This window comes from Haliaeetus albicilla, chromosome 9 (assembly GCF_947461875.1).
Source record: "Haliaeetus albicilla chromosome 9, bHalAlb1.1, whole genome shotgun sequence".
NCBI classification, from domain to species: Eukaryota; Metazoa; Chordata; class Aves; order Accipitriformes; family Accipitridae; genus Haliaeetus; species Haliaeetus albicilla.
The window spans coordinates 16,727,397-16,747,679 of NC_091491.1; the positions used below are offsets into that span (position 1 = coordinate 16,727,397).

The 20,283-nt window shown below is 52.6% G+C and overlaps 1 protein-coding gene across 1 annotated transcript; it reads left to right on the forward strand.

The window, feature by feature from the left end:
- Nucleotides 1–1,484: 1,484 nt before the first annotated feature.
- On the forward strand, nt 1,485–17,939 carry EFHD1 (EF-hand domain family member D1). The gene is made up of 4 exons (XM_069791871.1): nt 1,485–1,879; nt 9,680–9,827; nt 14,987–15,121; nt 16,254–17,939. Exons 1-4 carry the CDS (start codon nt 1,575–1,577, stop codon nt 16,386–16,388), a joined length of 723 nt encoding a protein of 240 aa, XP_069647972.1. The 5' UTR covers nt 1,485–1,574; the 3' UTR covers nt 16,389–17,939.
- Nucleotides 17,940–20,283: the final 2,344 nt, after the last annotated feature.

A 20,283-nucleotide genomic window follows, 5' to 3' on the forward strand; every position in this document is an offset into this window, starting at 1 on the left:
TGCAAGCCAGAGAAGCACCTTTGTGCTCATGAGTCTCCAGGGTGGCCAGTGTCCTGGCAGCAGCTCCCAGCTCTCCTTGCCATTCCCCTTGAGTGGAAGAAGTTGCTCTCCACCATGGATGTGGCACTGTCTGAAGGCAAAGCAGTGTGGGCACAGCACATGCCATCCTTTCCACTTGGCAGCTGTGTTTTCAGGCAGTTTTGGTGTGATACACCTGCAGTGGCCTTCCCGTGCCACAAGCGGTGGTGACCCTGCAGCCATCCCATGCCATGCCCAAGCAGAAGGCAGCAGGCAGGGTTTCTGCAAACGGCCTCAGCAGTAATTTTCTGAGGAGGTTTGGTGAGAATGACCTTGCCCAGGAGTATCCACTGTAGGTCGCCAGGTTGTGGTAGGGTCAGAGAGCTGCTTAGCACCCGCCGGGAGGTGCAAAATAGCCACGTCACAGCCGCTGGGACAGGTTCCACATGATGCACAGGCTCGGGCACGTAGGAGCCATAAGCAGGCGGCGGGTCCGAGCTGATGCTTTCCTCTCCCCCTCCTCCCCGGTGGGTAAATCCCATCAGCAGCTACCCTAAACTGCTACACTCCAGCCCTGATCCCATGTCGGGGGTCGACATCAGCCTCCGATCAGCCGGGCCAGGGTCGGACAGTCGGGAGGGACGCCCCTGTGCCCCGCCGAGGCCAGGGAACGGCAGGGATGGCACTGGGCACCGGCCCGGGGAAGGGGAGCGGCGTGGCGGAAAGGGGCCGCCCGTCTTCCATGCTCTCCGGAGAAGGAGGGGGAGGCCGGAGCTCAGCTGAGCTTTGTCCTGGGTTAATTTTAGCCCAGGGAGATAAGAGAGGGGAGGGGCATGGAGGGGCTTAAGGAGTCCCTCTGCGCCGGCAGGGGGCAGGCCTGGCCTCCGCCGTCCCTGCAGGCGTGGGGTGGGCTGCGGGGTGCCTGGGGAGCCAGCGTGGCCTGTCTGCTTTCTCCGGCCGCGGGGGGGGCCCGGCCGGACTGGGGGCTCGTCTCAGCCCGGAGAACGGGGTGGTGCAGTCAGCGGCTGTGGGGTGTCCGTGGCCTGTGCACTCCGGGGCCGGCGTCGTGCCGCGGAGTGGGGCGCAGGGGGCTCATTGGGGAGTGCATGGGAGGGTGACCATGGGCATGTATCTGAGTGGGGGGGTTCCCTGTCTGGGGAGGCGGGTACCTGTGGGGAGATAGTCTGTGGGGGTGTACCTGAGCAGGGGCGATTCCTGCGTGAGAGAGCGTACGGGTGAGGGGGTCAGCCTGCGGGGTTGCACCCGACTGTGGGTGTACACGCAGGGGGGTACCCGGGGGGGGGGGGGGGGGGGCGAGGTAGCGTGACCGCCGCACGCGCGGACAAACCACCACCAGGGCTGCCGCCGCGCCTCCTTAAGCGCCCGCCCCGTCCCGGCCTCCCCCCGTCCCGTCCCGCCCCGCCCCGCCCCGCCCCGCCCGGCTCCGCTCCGCTCCCTTTGAGTGAGGGAATAAAGTTGCGGGCCGGGACAGGCGAGTTCGGCTGGAGCGGAGCCGAGCGGGGTAGGAAGTCGCAGTGGCCGGGCAGCTCCGGGCCATGGCCTCGGAGGAGCTGGCGCAGAAGCTGCAACGGCGGTTGCAGTTGGAGGAGAGCGGGGCGGCAGTGGAGGGCGAGGCGGCGCCGGGGACGGCTGGCAGGGGCGAGGAGGCGGCCGGGGACGAGGCGGAGCGGAGCTGCCTGACGGCCAGCGCGGGCGCGGAGCTGAGCGCCAAGCTCTGCCGGCGGCAGGACATCAACGAGGGGGCAGCGCAGCCCCGGCGGGCCGCCGTCTTCAACCCCTACACCGAGTTCAAGGAGTTCAGCCGCCGGCAGATCAAGGACATGGAGCGCATGTTCCGCCTGTGAGTGGGGTGGGAGCGGGGGTTCGCCCCCCGGGGAGGGGGGAGACGGGTTTTGGGCTCTGCTTTTCCTTCGCAAACACTCCCCGAGCTTTTCCCCGGGGGGGACATCTGGAGAGAGCCTGCTTGCTCTTGGCGAGATGTTTGCATTTTTCCGCGGTTTTGCGGTCGGGCTGGAAGAAGCTGCGGCGGGTTACCAGCGCCATTTGATCCTGATATTGTCCCTGTGTGTTTGGCGGGGGGCGGGGGGAGGAGGTTTGTAGGGTTTGCCTCTGACCCGGAGCTGGGGCTCAGTCCCGCGCTTAGATCACGGCCTGGGCTTGCCTCTGCTCTACCCGGGTTCAGGACGATGGCTGTTTGTGGTGGCACCCACGAGCTGTGGCTTTGGGGGATTCTTTGGGTGGGACAGGGGGTTGGGAGAGCACAGGTGCTGCTGCCCCACACCCTGTGGCACCTGGTGGGTCTGGGTCCTGGGGCCTTGCAGGCATCCCAGGGCATCTGCCTGCAGCCACTGGGACCCCGAACATCCCCAGCAGCTTTGCTGGCACTGGCAGGCAGTGCTGGATCTCCATCCAGGGTTCTGTTTGCCAGGCCTTGTGCTTGCTCCTTCTCATGCACCCAAACAAAGCTTGAGCACAGCTTCCTCTTGCTTCCCCCTTCCTGGGGGCCGGGATTCCCAGCAGGAAGGTTTGTATTAAAGTCAAGCTGCTGGTGGCAATGTGGAGAGCTGCTGCTGTAAGCAGAAAGGCTTGGCCCTTCTTGGGGCCAAGATCCAGCCTGCGTCTCTCCCCCATGAGTTCTGTCCTGGCTCCTGCAGTTGGGCTGTGCCTGGGTAGCTTTGGTTACCTGTGCTCAGGTTTCCTTCCAGCACCACAAAACCTTGTGCTCCTGGGGACTGATGTTCTCCCAGCCCCAAGGAGAGGGGTTGGGCAGGCAGCTGCATGAGCCAGCTGGCCGCAGGCAGGCAGGGCTGCCAGACTGGGAGTGAGCTGCTGCCAGGCACGAGGAGGCAGTGCCACAGAGGTGCTACATGGGCTGTCACGGCAAGGCACAGAGATCTTCTTCAGCTCACAGAGGTGACCGCAGCAGGGTTTGTAACTTGCTAGGTCCTCAACTTCCTACCTGGAAGCTGCCTTGGGCACTCTGGAGGCTGGGGTCATTGCGAGGAGACTGAGAGCCTGGTTGAACATTTCCACCTCCTGATGCTGCAGGGTGTTGCTAGCCCCAGCCAGGGCTGTTACTGTGGGAGACAAGGCAATGGGCTTTTGTGAGCTCACCAGAGTTCTTTGTTGGGTGGGCAGCGTTGTGTCGGCAGCTGGGCACAGGAAGGGAGGTGGTCTGGGTGAGAATGCTGTTCCGCTCGCTGCTGTGCCCCTTTTGATGACAGTTAAAGGGGATCCCACTCTGCAAAGGGCTGAGACATGGTGCTGCGAGGGCAGAAGGACAAACCACGCTGGCAGCTGTAGTGTTCAAAAGCTGTGGGCAAGAGCCCGAAGTGGGCAGCGGCACTGCCTCAGTAGGGATAAGAAAAGGAACAGTGGTGGTTTGGGAAATAGAAAGTAGAAGAGCTGAATTGCAGCTGAATTTTTCAACAATGAGTTCATTAAATGCTGGCCTTGTAAGCGGGAAACCTAGGCTTTGCTGTTGAATGCTAATCAGCTGGTCAATGTAGCTGGAAAACATTGTGTGCCCTGTGAGGACTACAGCAGCTGAGCACCAGCCAGTCATGCCAAAAGGGGCAGAAGCTGGGCTTGCACTCCCCGTGCTCTCCTGTGCTTCTCGGACAGGTGGATGGAAAACCCTGTCCTGGTTTTCACTCTGTTACAGGCACCTGATGTTAGTGGTGGCAGAGGATCTGGTCTTTGCTCCATCTGCTCTCAGTGACCAGTTTCAAGTACTGGCCAATGCCACGTGATCCAGGGAGGAGAGGAAATGTTCCCCTTAATTCCTGCCAGTCAGAGCTTGAGTTAATGTGATTAAGGCTTTTATTCTCTGTATGGCTTATTGGCCCTGGGCACCATAACCCGGGGTCTTTCTTACTAATGGTAAAAAATAAGCCTTTGACAGACAAGGATTTGTCTTCTCACTGTCACAGTTTGCCAGGGTTCTGCTGTCAGACTTCCCATCCGCAAGTGTTTCTTACCAGTTCAGTGGGACCTGTAAATCTGTTATTCGGACTAAACTTGAGCCTGTGGGACCTGGGCATGGTGTGGGCTGGGTAAGGGTGCTCCAGCTGAGAAGAGGGAGTTGCTGGCGATAGTGGCTGCTGTGGTGTCTGTCAGGGCGTCCCATGGTATGGCTGGTGGCTGTGACCACCCTGTGTCAGGGTGGAAGCAAAGGGCTTATATGAACATGGGACTTCCCAAAATCCAGTGCTCCATCCAGGTGCTGTGTGCTGCTGGGAGCATCCTTCCAAAATAGAAATGATGCTCCTGCTGTCATGGTTGGGCTCACTTTTCCCCCTCTTGTCCAAGCCTCCTCTTGGCAGCATCCCCCCATTTTGGCCCCATTCCCCTGGAGATGGTGTGTGGGTATCTGCTGCGGGAGCTGGGGCTGTGCAGGAGCCTGTGGGGGCTGCTTGGGTGCAGGCAGCTCTCGGGATGGGTTGGTTTTTTTTTTGGCAGAGGGACCAGGAAGTCTGCAGCTCAGGCTAATTATAATGTGACCTAATTAGCTGCCTATTCTGACAATGTGTGAGGACTGTGGTAACCATGATAACCTCCCTTCCCCAAGTCTTGTGAGCAAACCCTCAGGAGCTCTGGAGTCTCACAGCTCCCCTTGGTGCCATCTTGTCCAGGGAAATGGCAGAGGGGGGTGTGAAAGCCAGGCTGTGAGGCTGTGCCTGGCAGGAGTGACCTTTCTGAGGGCGGTAGGGGGGAGGAGAACAACCATCAGCTTCATCTGCACAGTGTGAGGGAGTGGAGAAATTCCAGCCTTGCTATTGCTTTTGTATTTAGGGTATTTCACATGTTGCCCATGTGTTTCATGAGTACCTTGTGCCTGGCTGGTGGGAGAGGCTGTGATGTCTCCTTGCCCTCCTGGAGCCACTTGGGAGCCCCTTGCCAGGTGTCCCTGTACCAAGGGATGTGTCAGATGTGCTGCAGCAGACCTGCTTGTTCCAGGACTGCCGTGCTCCCAGTGTGACCTGTGGTCTGTGACCAGCTGCCTCTGGAGTCCCAGTGGTCTCAGGGAGGTCATCCCTATGGGGACTCAGCCACCCCAGGTGCCCAGCACCCAGCCTGGGCCCTGCAGGCTTCTGTGCCTTGAGGTCTTGCCCAACATCTCAGAGGAAATCTTGCTGGAGGAGACTTTTGTCTTGCCATCATGTGTCCCTCCAGGAGCAGGAGAGCTCCTGCTGCCTGGCCTGGGAAGGATGGAGCTGCACAGGGCTGAGGAGCCTGTTCCTGTCCCCACCCCGGTAGGGAGGAATTGTTTCCAAAGCTCTCGGCAACAGATTAGAATATTTCAGTTGGAAGGGACCTAAAATGACCACATCTAGTCCAACTACCTGACCACTTCAGGGCTGACCAAAAGTTAAAGCTTGTTAAGGGCATTGTCCAAATGCCTCTTAAACACTGACAGGCTTGCGTCATCGACCACCTCTCCAGGAATCCTGTTCCAGAGTTTGACCACCCTCTTGGTAAAGAAATGCTTCCTCGTGTGCAGTCTGACCCTCCCCTGGCACAGCGTTGAACTGTTCCCATGTGTCCTATCACTGGATACCAGGGAGAAGAGATCAGCACCTCCCTCTCCATGTAAGGTGAAACACAATGCTCAGAGGGAATAAAGTACTACTTAGAAAGGATTTTGAAATATTTAAGAGGAGATTATTACTACTTCAGCACCATTAGTCCGACTGCTTTATTTCAAAGCCTGTTTTAGGCCATTGCAGCATGCAGGAGTTGCAGATCAAAGTCCAGGTGCCCACAGTGTGTGGAGCAAGCTCAGGTACAGCAAACATGTACAGGGAGGGCAGGTTTTCTTTCCAGCCGTTCTCAAGAGCCATGAATGTTTATAAACTGCTCTTTGATCCTTCAGGATTTGGGATTTCTTATTCAACTATCCTTCCCCCCCCTTGTTTTTTTTTTTCAGGCAGCTGGGAAGGTGACTGCAGAGTTGGTACAGGTGATGCAGTCCTCAGCATCTCCTTTTTCCTCCCTTCTTGGCACTTCTTTCTTTTGTGGTGTAACTAACCCCCAGCTGTGCTGTGTAACACCATTACAATGATTGTACTTGGGCAGAAATCATGTGTAACGCACTTCTTGCTCTTAAGCAAGTCTGTTCAGCAAGTATTCCCTCTTCCCCCTCCCCAGTTTCACCTCTGGCTTTCCTCCCCCAGTGTTTCAGCAGCCAGGCACGCTCTGCAGCCTGGGTGGAAGTGAGCCAGCGTGGGAATCTGGGCGCATCCTTGTTGCAGCAGATTTTGGCAGCCACTGCCTATGTCTCATCTGCTGCCAGGAACACTGCTGCGGCGGCACTGCAAAACCTTATCACGTCAGCCGTGGTGCTCATGGCTGCCTGTGGTGTCCCAGCCGTTGCAGGTGGGGACCCACCATGGCACTGACTTGCTGCTGGAGTTGCCTGTCTGCCTGCAATGTGAGATATCTTTGCCCATCAGCATGAGAGCCCCTCTGTCTGCAATGCCTGCGCATCACTGGGGTGATGTTTGGCTTGCGGCCCCGGGGAGCTCTGAGTCCGAAAGAAGCAAATCTCCAGTGTCATGGCAGGACAGCGGGTGACAGGAGCGGGGGCTGAGAGGGCTGGCAAGGCACCTGAGTACTGCATACTCTTGCTGTGCCACTTCTGGAGTACAGGATGGGACGGCTCCCTGGGATGCATTTGGGGACCAAACTTGCCCTGGTGCCCTCCTCCAGCTCTGCCTTTGCTGCCTGTTAGGGCTCACTGGTGTCCATCACCATGACAGAGCTGCTCTGCAGGCAGTGAAATGGGTGTGAGTGGTATCAGGGGCTGGCTGGAGCCCTGGGCCCTGAAAGGGAGCTCCCAAAAGGCAGACAGTGGGGTTTTTGGTAGGGCTAAGTGTGCTGGGAGCATTGGCTGGCCAACAACGTGCAGCCCACACCATGCCCCATTGCACTGAGTGCCTGTGCCTGCAGGGGGGCGATGGGGAATGAATTGCGCCTTCTCTCATGCCCTATAAATATGCCTCTCCCTAAATAGTCTGGCTACGTGGCTCTGTGGCAGCCAAGTGGCTGTACACAGGTCCTAAAATACTTGGGCTGTTCTAGGAGGCAAGGGGGACAGGGAGGAAATGCAGCAGTTTGCAGGGTGCTGCTGTTGCTCTGCAGGATGGGCACTGAGCATCCAGGGGCTTCAATGTCCCTCTGTCTGTCCCCGATTGCAAGGGACTGGTAACCCTATTTCGGGGTGCATCTTGGTCGCACTAGCTTTATCCTGGCCTGGCGTGCTCAACACCTATTGTGTGACTGGTACAGCGTGCTGCTCTGCTGTGGTGGCCCGCCACCGGCAAGACCCCATTTCTCGCAATCCTGGCTTTGTGCTGCCTCTCTGCAGGGATGACAAGCCCTGAGGCTGTGCCCCATGCTTAACCCTTTTGAGACGGTGCATTTACCCCTGGGCTTAGGGCTGGGGCAGGCATGAAGGGATGGTGTTTGCCTGCGGGTAGCGTCCATAGCAGAAGGGTGAGATGAACATGGCAGGCACGGGCTGGGCATGTGCCCTTCTTCTGCATTCATCTCCATTATCCAATGCCTCCGAGAGGGGCTGAGAAGTGTCCTGACCCTGGATGGGCAGCCCTTGGTGGGGGCCTCAGTGTAGTCCTGCTTCTGCACCCAGCCAAAGGGCAGTGTGAGCTTGCTGGGACCCAAAAAAAAACCCCCAATCCCAAGTGCCTCCCTGCCACAATATGCTTTGCTGCTTTATCTGATCAAAGGCACTGCCTCTCCAATTGCCTTACTCTGGAGGAATACTTCCACATCCGTTCTCCCAAACTTAAAGGAAAATCAAATTGACAATTAAATATTGCACTTATTACACTTCTGTGAGGTCTTGAAAGTGCATCTCTGAGCTGGGCTGGGTAATGCTGTGAATGTGTGCCTTAATTAACTGACACCTTCCTTGCTGTGATGAACGCACTGCTTTTCTGCCCCGTGATGTCTTCGGTCTGTGACCTGGTTTCTGATGTAGCAGAGGTTTCTTTCCTAGTTTTTCAGTGAGCTGTCTGGCCTGGTGGGTTCACAGGTCTGTGGGGTGCAGAGAGTGCAGGCAGACTGGTAGCAGGGGCTGCGTGCCAGCCTGGTGATGTCCCTGTCATTTGGGGTCTTATGGGCCTGGGACCCTTGGAAACAGGGAGGCACAGAGAGCATAAAAGCTGCTTGTGGAGGTCTTTGGAAAGCTGTGGAGGCTACCCCAGTTTGGGGGAGCAACATCCTGTGCTGGTGAAGGCAGGGGCAAGGCTCTTGGCTGCAGCGCTGCCTCACATTGCCCATGGCTGTGAGCAGCTTGGGGCCTGTGGCTTTGTTCGTGCCTTCCTCTGCCACAGCTTCCTCTGCGGCTGTGAGGCTTCTCAGCTGGAAAGGGCTTTCTTCCAGGGTAACCACAACTGTGCAGATCTCTGTCTGGGACAGCTACAGCCATTGTTTCTTTGGAAGAGAGCTAACAGTCAATGAAAGATGATGGGCGAGAGGATTTGACCAGCTCCTGCCAGCTGGGAAAGCTTCAGTGCTGTGCCTATGGTTTTCTTTCTGAATGGTTGAAAGGATTTAACTTTGTCAGGGTTGAGATGGTGGCAAGGGGGGCAGGAAGCAAGGAGGCAGTGGCAGGCTGTGCACCGGGGCTGAGCCCAGCCTGGTGGACCCTGCCCCATCTTCCCATGTGAGCCCCCAGCTCTGTGCTGGACCCTGACGGCAGGACCAGGATGAGGGAGGGCTGTCAATGGGCTGTCTGACAGTGGGGCACCCATCCCTCCAGCCTTTGGACTTTGAAACCTGGTGATGGCCCTGGTGGGTGTGAAGGGCTGGTTGCTGGGTGGGCTGGATGCTTTACTCTCACCCGCAGCAGATGTCAGGGGAGGAATTCGTGCACAGACTGAGTCCCAGACTGACCACAGTGGGTCACTACCTCACCATCCCTAAAGCACTCTGCCCCTTGCACGGGTGCGCTCTCCTCCTGCAAGGAGTCCTTGCAGTCCTTTGTGTTCCATTGGGAGGGTGGTCCCACTCCAGTCTTGCTTCTAGAGGTGGGCACTGGTTTCCTCTGCCAGCAGTCCCCCGGGATTGCCTTTCTGCTCTGCCTGGGGACACTGAATAAACAGCTGCCCTGAAGCACAGTGTTTGTGTAGTATAAAACCATGTTAGAGAGGAAAGATCTTAATTAACAGTTAGAGGGAGTGTGTTTTGCTTATGAAGAAAGATAGCTGCTTTCTGCTGGGAGGTTCTGGTTCGTCTCTGCTCCCTGTTTTTCCTTGAAACGAGCAGGAGACATGGCAGCAGCTGGCTCTGGCATGCCTTTGCCTCACTGTGCCAGTGCATGGTGTAAACTGTGTGCTGGGCACACAAGTGGGCGAGATGGAAATCCCACTGAGGTAAGCTGAGTTCCTCCATGTTCCTTCTGTGTGGGTGGTTTGGTCTGAGCTCCCCTGAGCACTTCTCTCTCTGATGAGACAGCTCTGAAAGCTGCAAGCTACTTCCCTGAGCTTAATATAGCTTCCCTTCTCCCCCAAGCTTTGAACCACCCTGTGACTTTATCCATTTGCATGGTTCCTCTTCTGGGAAGATGGATATGGGGGATGACGAGTGCTGACCCTTTCCCCTTTGCAACCCACAGGTATGACTCAGGACGGGATGGGTACATTGACCTGATGGAGCTGAAGCTGATGATGGAAAAGCTGGGAGCCCCCCAGACCCACCTGGGTCTGAAGAACATGATCAAAGAGGTGGATGAAGATTTTGATGGGAAGCTCAGCTTCCGTGAGGTGAGGGTGGCTGCAGGAGCAGACAGGGATGTGGCTGTGGGGTGGAGGGAGGAGGCAGCCAGGCCCTGTAGTCTGGCTGTAGGTAGCCCTGTCCCCTCTTTGTTTCTGCAGCTGTGGGGTGCAGTGGAGAAGGAGGCAAGCTTCCCCATGCCATGGGGAACTCAAGGTGTGGAGCTGTGTCAACATCCATCGCCATGTGGCAGTAATGGTACCTGATGCTAAAGCTCTCCAACCTCCTGTTTGCTTTGGGAGCACATTTGAGCCCTGCTGTAGCTGCCTGGGAGTGCTGCCAGAACTCCTTGCTGTAGCTGGAGGTGGCATGTCCCTTCAGTCACAAGGTCTCATTGCTGGGCTCCTGCAGTACAGCAGCTCAGGCCTCATTTCAGGTGCAGGGCAAGGGTTCTGCTCAGAGCAACTCATCTCATGGGGTGCAGGAGGCTGCCTCTTCCAGTTTATGTTGGGTCCCTCTCTGCATCATGCAGTGACCAGCCACAGCGAGCTTCATGAGGGGTGGTCACCTCCCTGCAGCAAGGAATAAATGATGTAATGCAGCAGTTTGGTACTGCATGCTGGCTCAGCAGGGACACACAGCAAACAGATCTGTCTGTCACCACTGTGCTGAGACCACTGGGAGCAGCGTGGGCAGGCCAGGAACTGCTGCTGGGTGGAGGAAGAGAGGGAATTTGAGCAGTGACCTGTAGGCACTCAAGGGTATGCAACTCATCTCAGCAGGAAGGGGGAGCCCAGATACCAAAACCTCTTGTTGCATCGTCTCCTTGTCCCAGGCTTTGATTGCTGTCTCAGAAGCATATGTCATACTGTGGCTTTCTGAATTAACCAACAGCCTCTTTGGCAGCAGGAGGGCTATTGCTGCTTGTGTCCTGCACCGGTTGTGAGGGCTGTGCTCCTGTCCTGCCTCCTCCTGCCCCAGGGGATGGCAGTGATGTGCCCTGAGCAGCTGGGCTCCCTAGTTTCTGCAGGGGCTGTGCTCTCACCATGCCTCCTCCAGGGTGGGGGTTTGGTTATGGAGAAAACGTGCAGAGCTCTCCACAGCTCAGGACATTGAGGTCTTCATTATGGAAATGTAGTGCCTGGGAGGGAGGATGAGCAGCCAGGGCCTGCCCATGACTGGCTGGGCTGGTTGGGGTGTGAGGGGTGACTGACAGGTCACAGAGCTGCTGTACCATCTCTCTGTGCTGGCATGTCACACCATCTTCCCCTGCTTTTGTCTCCCAAGGGTTTTGTTGCATTTCTTTTGCTGTAAGAGGGCAGCAGTAGAAGACAGAGGCCAAAGACTGTTGGGTTACAGCACCCAGCCTTTAGAGAGGAGGGGGAAAGACATGTAAATCTGGGAAGCGAGAGCCTGTCTGTTCACACCAGCAAAGCCCTAAGCTGGTAGCTCCTCTGGGCAGGGAAGGAGACGTGCCCAGTCAGAGGTGAACTGGGGGTAGCAAAGAATCTGGCGGAGCAGGAAGATTACTGTGCTCTTGGCCCCAGGTCAGATGGTGATTGCCAAATCACTGCGTGGGCTGGAGGAGCCCTCTGTTTCTCTTCGTGCCTCCTGGGCCACCCTTCACCCTGGGTGAAGAGCTGGGGACAGCCTCTGGGCTTGCTGCAGAGGCTATCTCCTGTGAAAGAGAAGTGCCTTTATCCTCCAGGCTCTGGAAGGTGCTGTGATGTCCTGGCACCAGTGCCAGAACAGCTCCTCTTTTGCTGCCACCTGTTTGGAGCACAGCCCCCTGCACCGCTGCCCATCAGCTGGCACGGGCTGCCTGTGCTGCCAGCCCTTGGCATGCAGCACACGGCAGCTGGTGCTGTTGTAGCTTCTCTCCAGATGCAAAACGATGGTCAAACACAAGCTTGAGTGGCACATGGGTTGGAATGAGGGAGCATCACTGACAGAGCTCTGGGGACAAATTACATGGCAGCTTTGGCATGTACCCAAAGCTTTCCATGGTAGAGAGGAGCAGGATGCTTCCTGCCTTGTTGCAGATGTGCTGTGTCCAGCTGCTGTTCGGGCAGAGGACTGGCAGGGAGGCAGGTTTCCTGGTGGGTGAGGAGGTCCGAACTAGCCCGTAGCGCTGTCCCACTCTGCTTCCCATTGGTGGTGACAAGCAAGCACATGGAGGGTGACCAAGGTGATTTGGAGTATTCTGACAACACAAGGAGAAACCCTGGTTTAAATGAGTGTCTGAACTCACCAGGGTGTGAGTCGAGCACTTGAGGGCTCCTGTCTGCCTCTCCAGAGAATAACAAGTCCTGACATACCTGCCTGAAGATTTGCTTCTTGTGGCCTGGCCAGAGAATTGGCAAGGACCTCTTTCACTTGTAATAGGTCACCTTTTGCTGCTGCTTTGAGTAGTGTCATGTCCTCCCATCCCAGGTAAGCTGTTGCCTGGAAAGCAGGCTCATATGGCTCTGACTTGCTGCTGGTGAACTGCTGGCCCTGTTAGGAAGGCTGCCTTCTACCACTGACCTTTGAGTGTCCATCAATACATCAACAATTAACTACACAAGGCTCCCTCTGTGACTCAAGCAAAGAAATTTAGGCTTAAAAATGTTAGGTACAGTGAGGGGGGGAAAAAAACCACCTTTGTCTAATTCCATCATTACCACAGGAAACCAGAGTTAGTTGCTATCGTAGTAATGTCTAACTGTAGCTGCTATCTAGAAGCCATAAAAATCCACCCACTGCCCCCCACGCCTGCACCAGCTTAAATGCTGACCCACATCATGTGTTTGCAAGCAGGCTTGGTGCAAACCACAGCCTTGGGTGGCTCTGCTTTTCTGGCTAGCTGTTGCAAGGCTGCTGCTGCTGGTCAATCCTGTACCTTCCCTCGCATCCCTGAGGCCAGCACGGTGCCCAGTGGGACTGTGTAACTGCAGCATCGCTCTGAGACCTGGTACGGTGGGGTAGGTCTTGGATCATGAAGGAAGGATGTGAGAGCAGATACATCTCTTATCTCTTCTGAGGTTAGTGGGGTGGAAAGTGTGTGTCACCTTGTCCTTGAGAGCACAGCTTTTAAAGGTACCAACATTATTCACTTTTGCTTCTCTATTGACATTTCCCTGAGGCTTAGCTGCATGTGATGTGTCCTGGGCCCAGCAAGAGTGTGAGACAGGCTGGGAATGGGAGCTGAATGACGATTGCTGGTGTTCTCTAGTTAGTAAGGACTGATGCCTCGAGGGCAAACAACTGATGAGGTGAGCTGCAGGCAGTGCTCTGACATGCAAGGAAGGATTGCTCCTGAGCTCCTGTGGAAACCAGCATGGTGCCCTATAGTCCACCTCACTGATGTTATGCAGTGTCTGCCACAACTGATGGCTTAGTCCCTGGTTTCCTTTAACACAGCCTGCCCTTCCTGGCTGGGGCAGCCCATATTCCACTGGAGGATTGCTGCCCATCCCCTAGTTTCAGGATGATTCATGCACACTTGTACTCATGACTGGGTGTCTCCAGTCCCTCCCTGGGCGACAGCTGTACCAGACCTCAGGATTGTGCTGCCTCCGCTGCCCTTTTCCGATGCCCGGAAGCAGGACCCACAGGGTGGAGCAGAAACTGTGAGGAGGAACCATGACTAATGCCAGCCTGGCTGCCAGCCCTCTGTGTCTCCATGCCCGCTGGTGGAGGAGGGGAGGAACTAGCCTGAGCCCAGCGGATCTGAGCAGAGGGAGAGGATGTCTTGGGGAGAATTTGGTTTCTTTTTGAGCAGGATGTTCTGCCCGTTAAGCAGAGCATCATTTAATTTCTTACATATGTTTGGAGGGGTAGAAGTTCCCTTCCCAAGCACAGCCGGGTTTCTGGCTGCTCTGTGCTGACCACATGTGGGTTACAAGACAGTTGCATGAAGCAATGCCTGGTGATACTGCCTCTGTGAAAGGGCAGCCAGCGCTGCTGTCATCTCCACACCCTTCCCCATGGGAGGCTTTCCCAAACTCTGCGTCTCCACCAGCTTCTGCGAGCAACTTGAAGCAGGCGAGCACTTCAGGGGCTGGCTCAGTGCAGATGCTGGGGCTCTGCTGCCCTCCTCTGGGATAGCTCGGGCTCTCCGTAGGAAGAAGCAAAGTCCAAAGCCTGGTAGTCTGAGGAGCACAGCACTAGAGGTATTTGATATTCCTGTGCAAATGGATCTCTAGGCAACCCTGCGTGGTATGTGCAGCCCTCTGCACTGGACTGAAGTGGTGCAGTGCTGCAACTTTGTTGCTTGTGCTCCTTTTGTACCCGGGTGACTTGTCCCTGTCTCTGTTCTTTCCACACTGTTCCAAGCGTTGAGACACCTCCTGGGGTGGCCAAGAATAGCAGGGAGTTACAGGACCTCTCAAATTATGCATAGAACATCCACATCTTAACCAGGAGTTTGGTTAGCAGGTGGAAGGTGGTGCAGAGGTGTTTATGTAGGCAGGTTTTGTCCCTTTTGTAAAAACAAACTCCTGGAGTGTAATACAGGCTCTTTGTTTGTTTGCCTTTGGAATTCACTTGCCAATATGCACTCTGCTGTAGTGACTCCATCCAGATTTGTAAAATGTCTGTGGTCCAGTGCAGGACAAAGGCTTCAAAACAAGTTGCTCTGTGGATGCTTGTTTGAGCCACTCTATCCCAGGGCATGCACACACCTGGGCTGCTGTTCTTTCGAACAGGAGTGCACTGGCACCTCGGTTTGTAGAGCCTGGGGTTCAGGTGTAAGCCAGGGCCATCTTTGCCCTGCTTTCATTGTCACGGGGTGTGATCTGAGCCCCCAGAACACTGGAGAAGCTGGTGGGGAACTTGTGAATACACCATTAGGCTGTGGGGACATAAAGAGGTATATCTGAGCCTACCATACTGTTGTACTAGGCAGGTGGAGAGGTGGCTGCCTACCTCTGGCCATGTAGCAGCCCAGGCTTGGTAGGAGCTGTGCTTCACCAGAGCTCTTCTCCCCAGGAAACCCTCTTTTTCTATGAGATCTGTACCTCTTGTAGGCTAGCAGGGCTGTGTACTGGAGCCAGGGCACTGGAACACAAGTTTTGTGCTGCCACTTGTTATATAGATCTGGTTTCCTCAGAAACATTCAACAGAAATATAAATTCCAGTCCCCTCCAGGCAAATGTCTGCGCTGTTTGCATTTTGAGTTGTTTGAGCCTCAGTGAGCAACTTGAATGTTTCCTCTCTCTCTTGCTAGTTCCTGCTGATTTTCCATAAGGCTGCAGCTGGTGAACTCGAGGAGGACAGCGGCCTGTTGACCCTTGCGAAGCTCTCAGAGATAGATGTCTCTATTGAGGGAGTCAAAGGAGCCAAGAACTTCTTTGAAGCCAAGGTATGGTGTGGCACAGAGGAACATGAAAAAGCTCTGCACACAGGCCTTAATTGCCACTGAGACACAGGCCCTGCTTGCTTTTCAGTAGAAGATACTGCCAGATTTCTCCCTAGCTAAAAGGATGCGTATTTCATGCCCCTCCCTGCCCCAACTCAGCCATAGCTTTTCCCTTCAAACTTTGTGGGACTTTAGCTACAGCCTTCCTCTGCAGATCAATCAAGACTAGAACAGCTTAATTCACCATCTCTGCTGTGGGTCTTACCCTGGTAGAGCTGACTGGCTAACCTGTGTCCCTGTGGCTGGGAGCTCTATGGGACTAGCTGGCTGGCTGCTTTTAAAGACAAAAGCATCCTGGAAACTAATGCAATGGGGACCAAGTTTCCCATTTAGCAAAACCTCCCTCAGCCAGAACACTCTGAGTTCAGTGGTGAATGGCGTATTTTGGAGTATACGATTTCAGACATCTCTTTCTCAAGCAGCTCTCTGTAACCTTTGGAATCAAAATTATTCTGTAGGGTCCCAGGGTTGGCAGAAAGAGCTTTGCACCATTTGAAGCTGACAAAGCACCCTTTTTGAAAGCTCTCTTGGAGAGAAAATAATCCTGCTTGTTTATATAAGAAGTTTTTTCCCAAGAGCATAACACAGCTATTGCACAGCAGATGTACTGAGATGAAAGCTGGAAAAATAGCCAGTGAATAAACAATGTCTCTTTGATCTGCAGATTATCTGTGGTGTAGTATGATGTTCTCAGATTTGGCTGTGATTCAGAACTGTTTTCTGCAGTAGTTTCTCTCACTGTATACTCACAACTTATGCTATGCTGCCTGCTTACAGAAAGAATATATGTGACCCACTACTGACGACACTGTCTGGGTCACTTGTTAGTGACTTATTAGTAAATGACCTTTCTTTTGTTGATGTTAAAGTCAAGGAAGCTAAGAGGTGTTGGGTGTAAATACCCAAGCACCGCAGTGTAATTAATACTTGACCCATCCTGACATTGCTTCCCAGCAGGCAGAGGGAGGTCCAGCAAACAGTTCTGCATTGTCATCTGGGAGTAGTTCAGGCTCTGGCTCTCCCTCTGATGCAAGGCCTGACGCTCTTCTATTTTCTTTCTCTCTCTCTTATAAAGGTTCAAGCCCTCTCTTCAGCCAGTAAGTTTGAAGCAGAGATAAAAGCTGAGCAGGATGAGCGAAAGCGTGAAGAGGAGGAAAGGAAACACCGCCGAGCAGCTTTCAGGGAGTTAAAGTCTGCATTTACCCAGTAACCAAGCAGCCAATATGCACTCTGAGATTGCACATGACTTGGTACCTTTCCCAGATCAGGGCTCTACCTGGAGAGAACTGCCTGGATCCTGCCTAAAACTCCTCACAGCTTCGCTAGCCTTCTTCTCCTGAAGATCCTCCTGAGTTTCTAAGGGCACAACTCTTGCAGTTACTATGCTTTCATAATGATGTGAATCACAAGAGCTGTGTACGTGCTGTTTGCTCTGAACTGTCAGGAACACATCATCCTGAAGCAGAAACAGCAGGTAGCAAATCATGGGTGAGCAGTGACAAGTGTCATGTTTGCCTACTTCATTCTTTCCTTCTTTTCTGTAAATCCTTTTTCTCTTAACCCCATATTAATTCATTCCTTGCTTGCAGGCAAGTAGTGAGGTCTTGTGTAAATCAGGGTGTACAAAGTACAGCTTGACTTCCTGTACGTTTGTACTGCTGTTGGGTGTTGTCACGCATCCTTGACTCCCTCTTCTTCCTCAAAGCCCCATGCCACAGGCACTGTGAAAACACTGTGAAGAGAGAAAGATAGTTACTAGGGTCGTGGATCAAATTAATTATCACTTTCTGTAGCATTTTCTGCCACTCAGCATGTTGGAGAGTCTTCCAGTTTTTCTTCTCTGAAGTGCCATAGTAACAAACCTTTCAATAAGAGGCGAGATTTCCCAAGACTTCAAAGGGAGGAAGCTGGCTCTGTCTTAAACGAGGAATAGAAAACTGAGTTGTCTGACCATGTATCTTCTTTCACATTCCATCACATTTAGTGGAGCTGTACAGCTCCACTGTATTTTCCAGCCTTAGGCAGCTGTATCTGTTTTTAAGAGATATTGCCAGCTGGACAATGCAATCAGATGGCACACTGGGGTTTTCTATTTGGAAATTTGCTCATATCCTGAATCAAGCAGGTGATGTTATTTGATTTTGTTAGAGCCATGACAGACAACACCAGCCCAGCATACTGAGCAATCCCTGCTGAAGAAGGGAAGAGCAATGAGGTGATCATGTTTAGCTGAACTGAATTCGGAGGGTTTGCACTATGTTATTAGCAATTTTCTTTTGCAAACACAGGAAACTTGCCCACAAATGTTAAAGTGCCCACTGGTTGTCTGGATATATACACTTTAGGTCATGGCAGGGGAGCTGTGTTCCCTCAGAGACCTCTCTCAAAACATGGATTTGCTCAAATTCTGCCTCTGCTATTGCCCCAGTTAGTGCATTTTTTTAATTTTTTTTTTCCTTTCCAGAACAAAACTCGGCAGTTGTCTTTTCACTTGTCTGTTTTGCTTCTTAAACTGTGAGCACTAAACTGTGAGCGTGGAATAATAAATAGAAAAAAACCTCTACTCTTTAATGTCAGGTGAAAGAATTGCTAAACAAGTAAACTGTGTATATATCTTCACAGATTATATTTTATAAATCACGCTTTTTTTAGCTAAATATTTATAATTAAATGTTTTTATACTTTACAACAAAGCAGATAATTTCATCTTCTATTATTTCTCCTGTTGCTGAAATGTACAAATAAAGCATTGTTATCTCCAGTCTTGCCTGTGGTTTATTTTAGGTCCTTGAATATACCATTTTGTTCAGAAATTACAGTAGTGATCCTCAGAGCTTGGCATCCTGACTTGGGTGAGTGAGGGAAGTGTTCAGCCCCTTCTTGATAGCACTTCCTCTTCTGTACAACAGTTCTGGTGTAAAAAGCCCTAATGTCTGCAATTCCTCAGAAAGGGACATGGCTGTGTAAGTATTTGAAATACTGCCCACTGCTAAATGCTGACATTTGAAGGTTGTCAGCCTTCCTGTATCTTAAAATAGTCACTGCGTCTCAGCCCTGGTGGTGCCCAAGCTGGGAACCGGGCAGGTTACTTCAGCTAGATTTCCCTTTGCATTTCTTCTTTCTGCCTTTATAGAAGGGAGAAAAAGAAACATATGTGGACATATGAAAATATGTCTAAGCATCTTGTTTCTGCTGTTGCTGATCTGCTAAGGCCAGGCAGGGCCAGTTTGGCAGGGGGGCTCAGGAGGAGGTTTAACCATGCATCATTTCAGGTACGATCCAGTGATGAAATGGAAGATGTAAATATTTTATCCAGTGCAGCTCTGCTCTGTACATTGTCGGCAGTCAATGCATTCGCTGTGTGTCTGTGAGCCCTTGGGACTCAGAGGTCAGGTAAAATCAGAGTGAAGTTCCTTAGTCTCCATTTCCACAGGAAAACTGCAACACTGCAGCTCTTGATTTTCTTTTTCTTTCTTCTCCACAGTATAGCAAGCACTGCTGACTCGTGCTGCTTTGCATGTGCAGCTGGGTGAGCAGCCTGGGGCAGCAGGAGGAGAGGGTGGAAAAAGGGCTTCCAGTGGTTTTATTTTAATAGATTTGAGTCAACTCCAGCTAACAAGTTTCAATAAGGAAATGAGCAGTGTGTCTGTGGTAGCTTTGTTCAGTTCAAATAGGTTTTGTTAGTTGGGGCCTTTATTCAGTGCAATGAACAGTAAGTGCTTTTGGATGTACATTTATTTTGAAGTTGCAGCAATGTGCGTTTTGAAATTAGCTTTGCAAAAATTGACATTGGTAAACTGCTTTCTAAATTGTTCTGTTTCACTGGCAACTATTGGACTGAATAGCAATGTCATTAGGTTATGCAGAAGTACTAAACAGACATTGTCTAGCTAGTCTCCCATCTAATACTTACTGGCTGACAATACTTCATTGTATTTACCCATAATTAATATATCACAACCGTTGATGCTCTGGCCTCCTTTTATGCCTGATGTCACCACAGGTGGCTCTTAAAGGTCCTGGCAATCCCAACTCTCTTTACGGATACCTGCTGGTACATCAATGTCGGAATCGCACTGCTGACATGCTCCAAGTCACTCTAAGTCTGTTTGTGATTGCAAGTAGAGAAGTTTGATGAAAAACCTGTCGTGTTTATGGGTCTCTCCCAGAATGGACGAAGATTTGCCTCAAGTCACTCATCTCCTAGAACGGGAACTCCCTGGAGGGTTTTTGTTTAAAGTTTCCCAGAGTAGGAGACATATAGTAGAGGAGCCACTAGTACTTCAGCCTGCACTGAGGATGGGTTCAGCCTGTCTGGATACTCGGATCAGATCGGAGTGTGTTTCTCAATGATGCTTCTGTTACAGCAGCCACTGTCACTAGCCGCTAGGGACAGTGTGTGATGGCAGGAAGTCTTGCCTACAAAGCTCAGTGTAAACACAGGAGAGAAAGGGAAACAGTATGATCAGGTTCTTCCTGGCTTGGGGCTCAGGTTTTATCTGTGAGGATTAAGGTGACCAAATAAAATTTTAACCTTATGGGAGCATCCAAATAAATCCCTTGCAAGATGGATTGGAGTAACCGGAGTGCTTTATTGTTGCCTTTCAAACTCAGCTTGCCACATGTGGGAAAGACATGTTAAAATAATTGGGTGTTTCAGAAGTAGCAGTGTATTTGTGGTAGTCTGTCTTTCAGCACAAGCCATCTGAGGTGACAGATGCATTGAAGTGACTGCCTTTAAAAACTACAGTTGGATGTTCACCTGCCTGCCTTGTCTGTTGTTTTTATTATTTTTAGGGATGTGACAAATGAGGACATGGAAAACAGAGGCTGCCAAGAAGACACTGACCCTTCTCAGACAAAATCCCTGATATTTTGACAAACAGGGGAGCCACTTTTCCAAATGACAAAAAGTGGGGGTGGTGAAGAGAAACATGACAGATTCTGCCACATCTTCTGGGCTGCTTTGTGACCATTATTTACCATTTCAAAGCTGTTCTCCATGTTTGTAGCTCCACTACTGTACCATACTGAGGGAAGCAGGCTCTCACTTCCAAGTCAGGATGGGTGAAAACAATGGGTCAATAGGGAAGGTTTTTAGTTTG

Coding starts and splice junctions, on each gene's coding strand:
- EFHD1 (XM_069791871.1), top strand. CDS start 1,575: ATGGCCTCGGAGGAGCTGGCGCAGAAGCTGCAACGGCGGTTGCAGTTG. Junction 9,828..14,986: donor GGAAGCTCAGCTTCCGTGAG/GTGAGGGTGGCT, acceptor CTCTCTTGCTAG/TTCCTGCTGATTTTCCATAA. Junction 15,122..16,253: donor AGAACTTCTTTGAAGCCAAG/GTATGGTGTGGC, acceptor TCTCTTATAAAG/GTTCAAGCCCTCTCTTCAGC.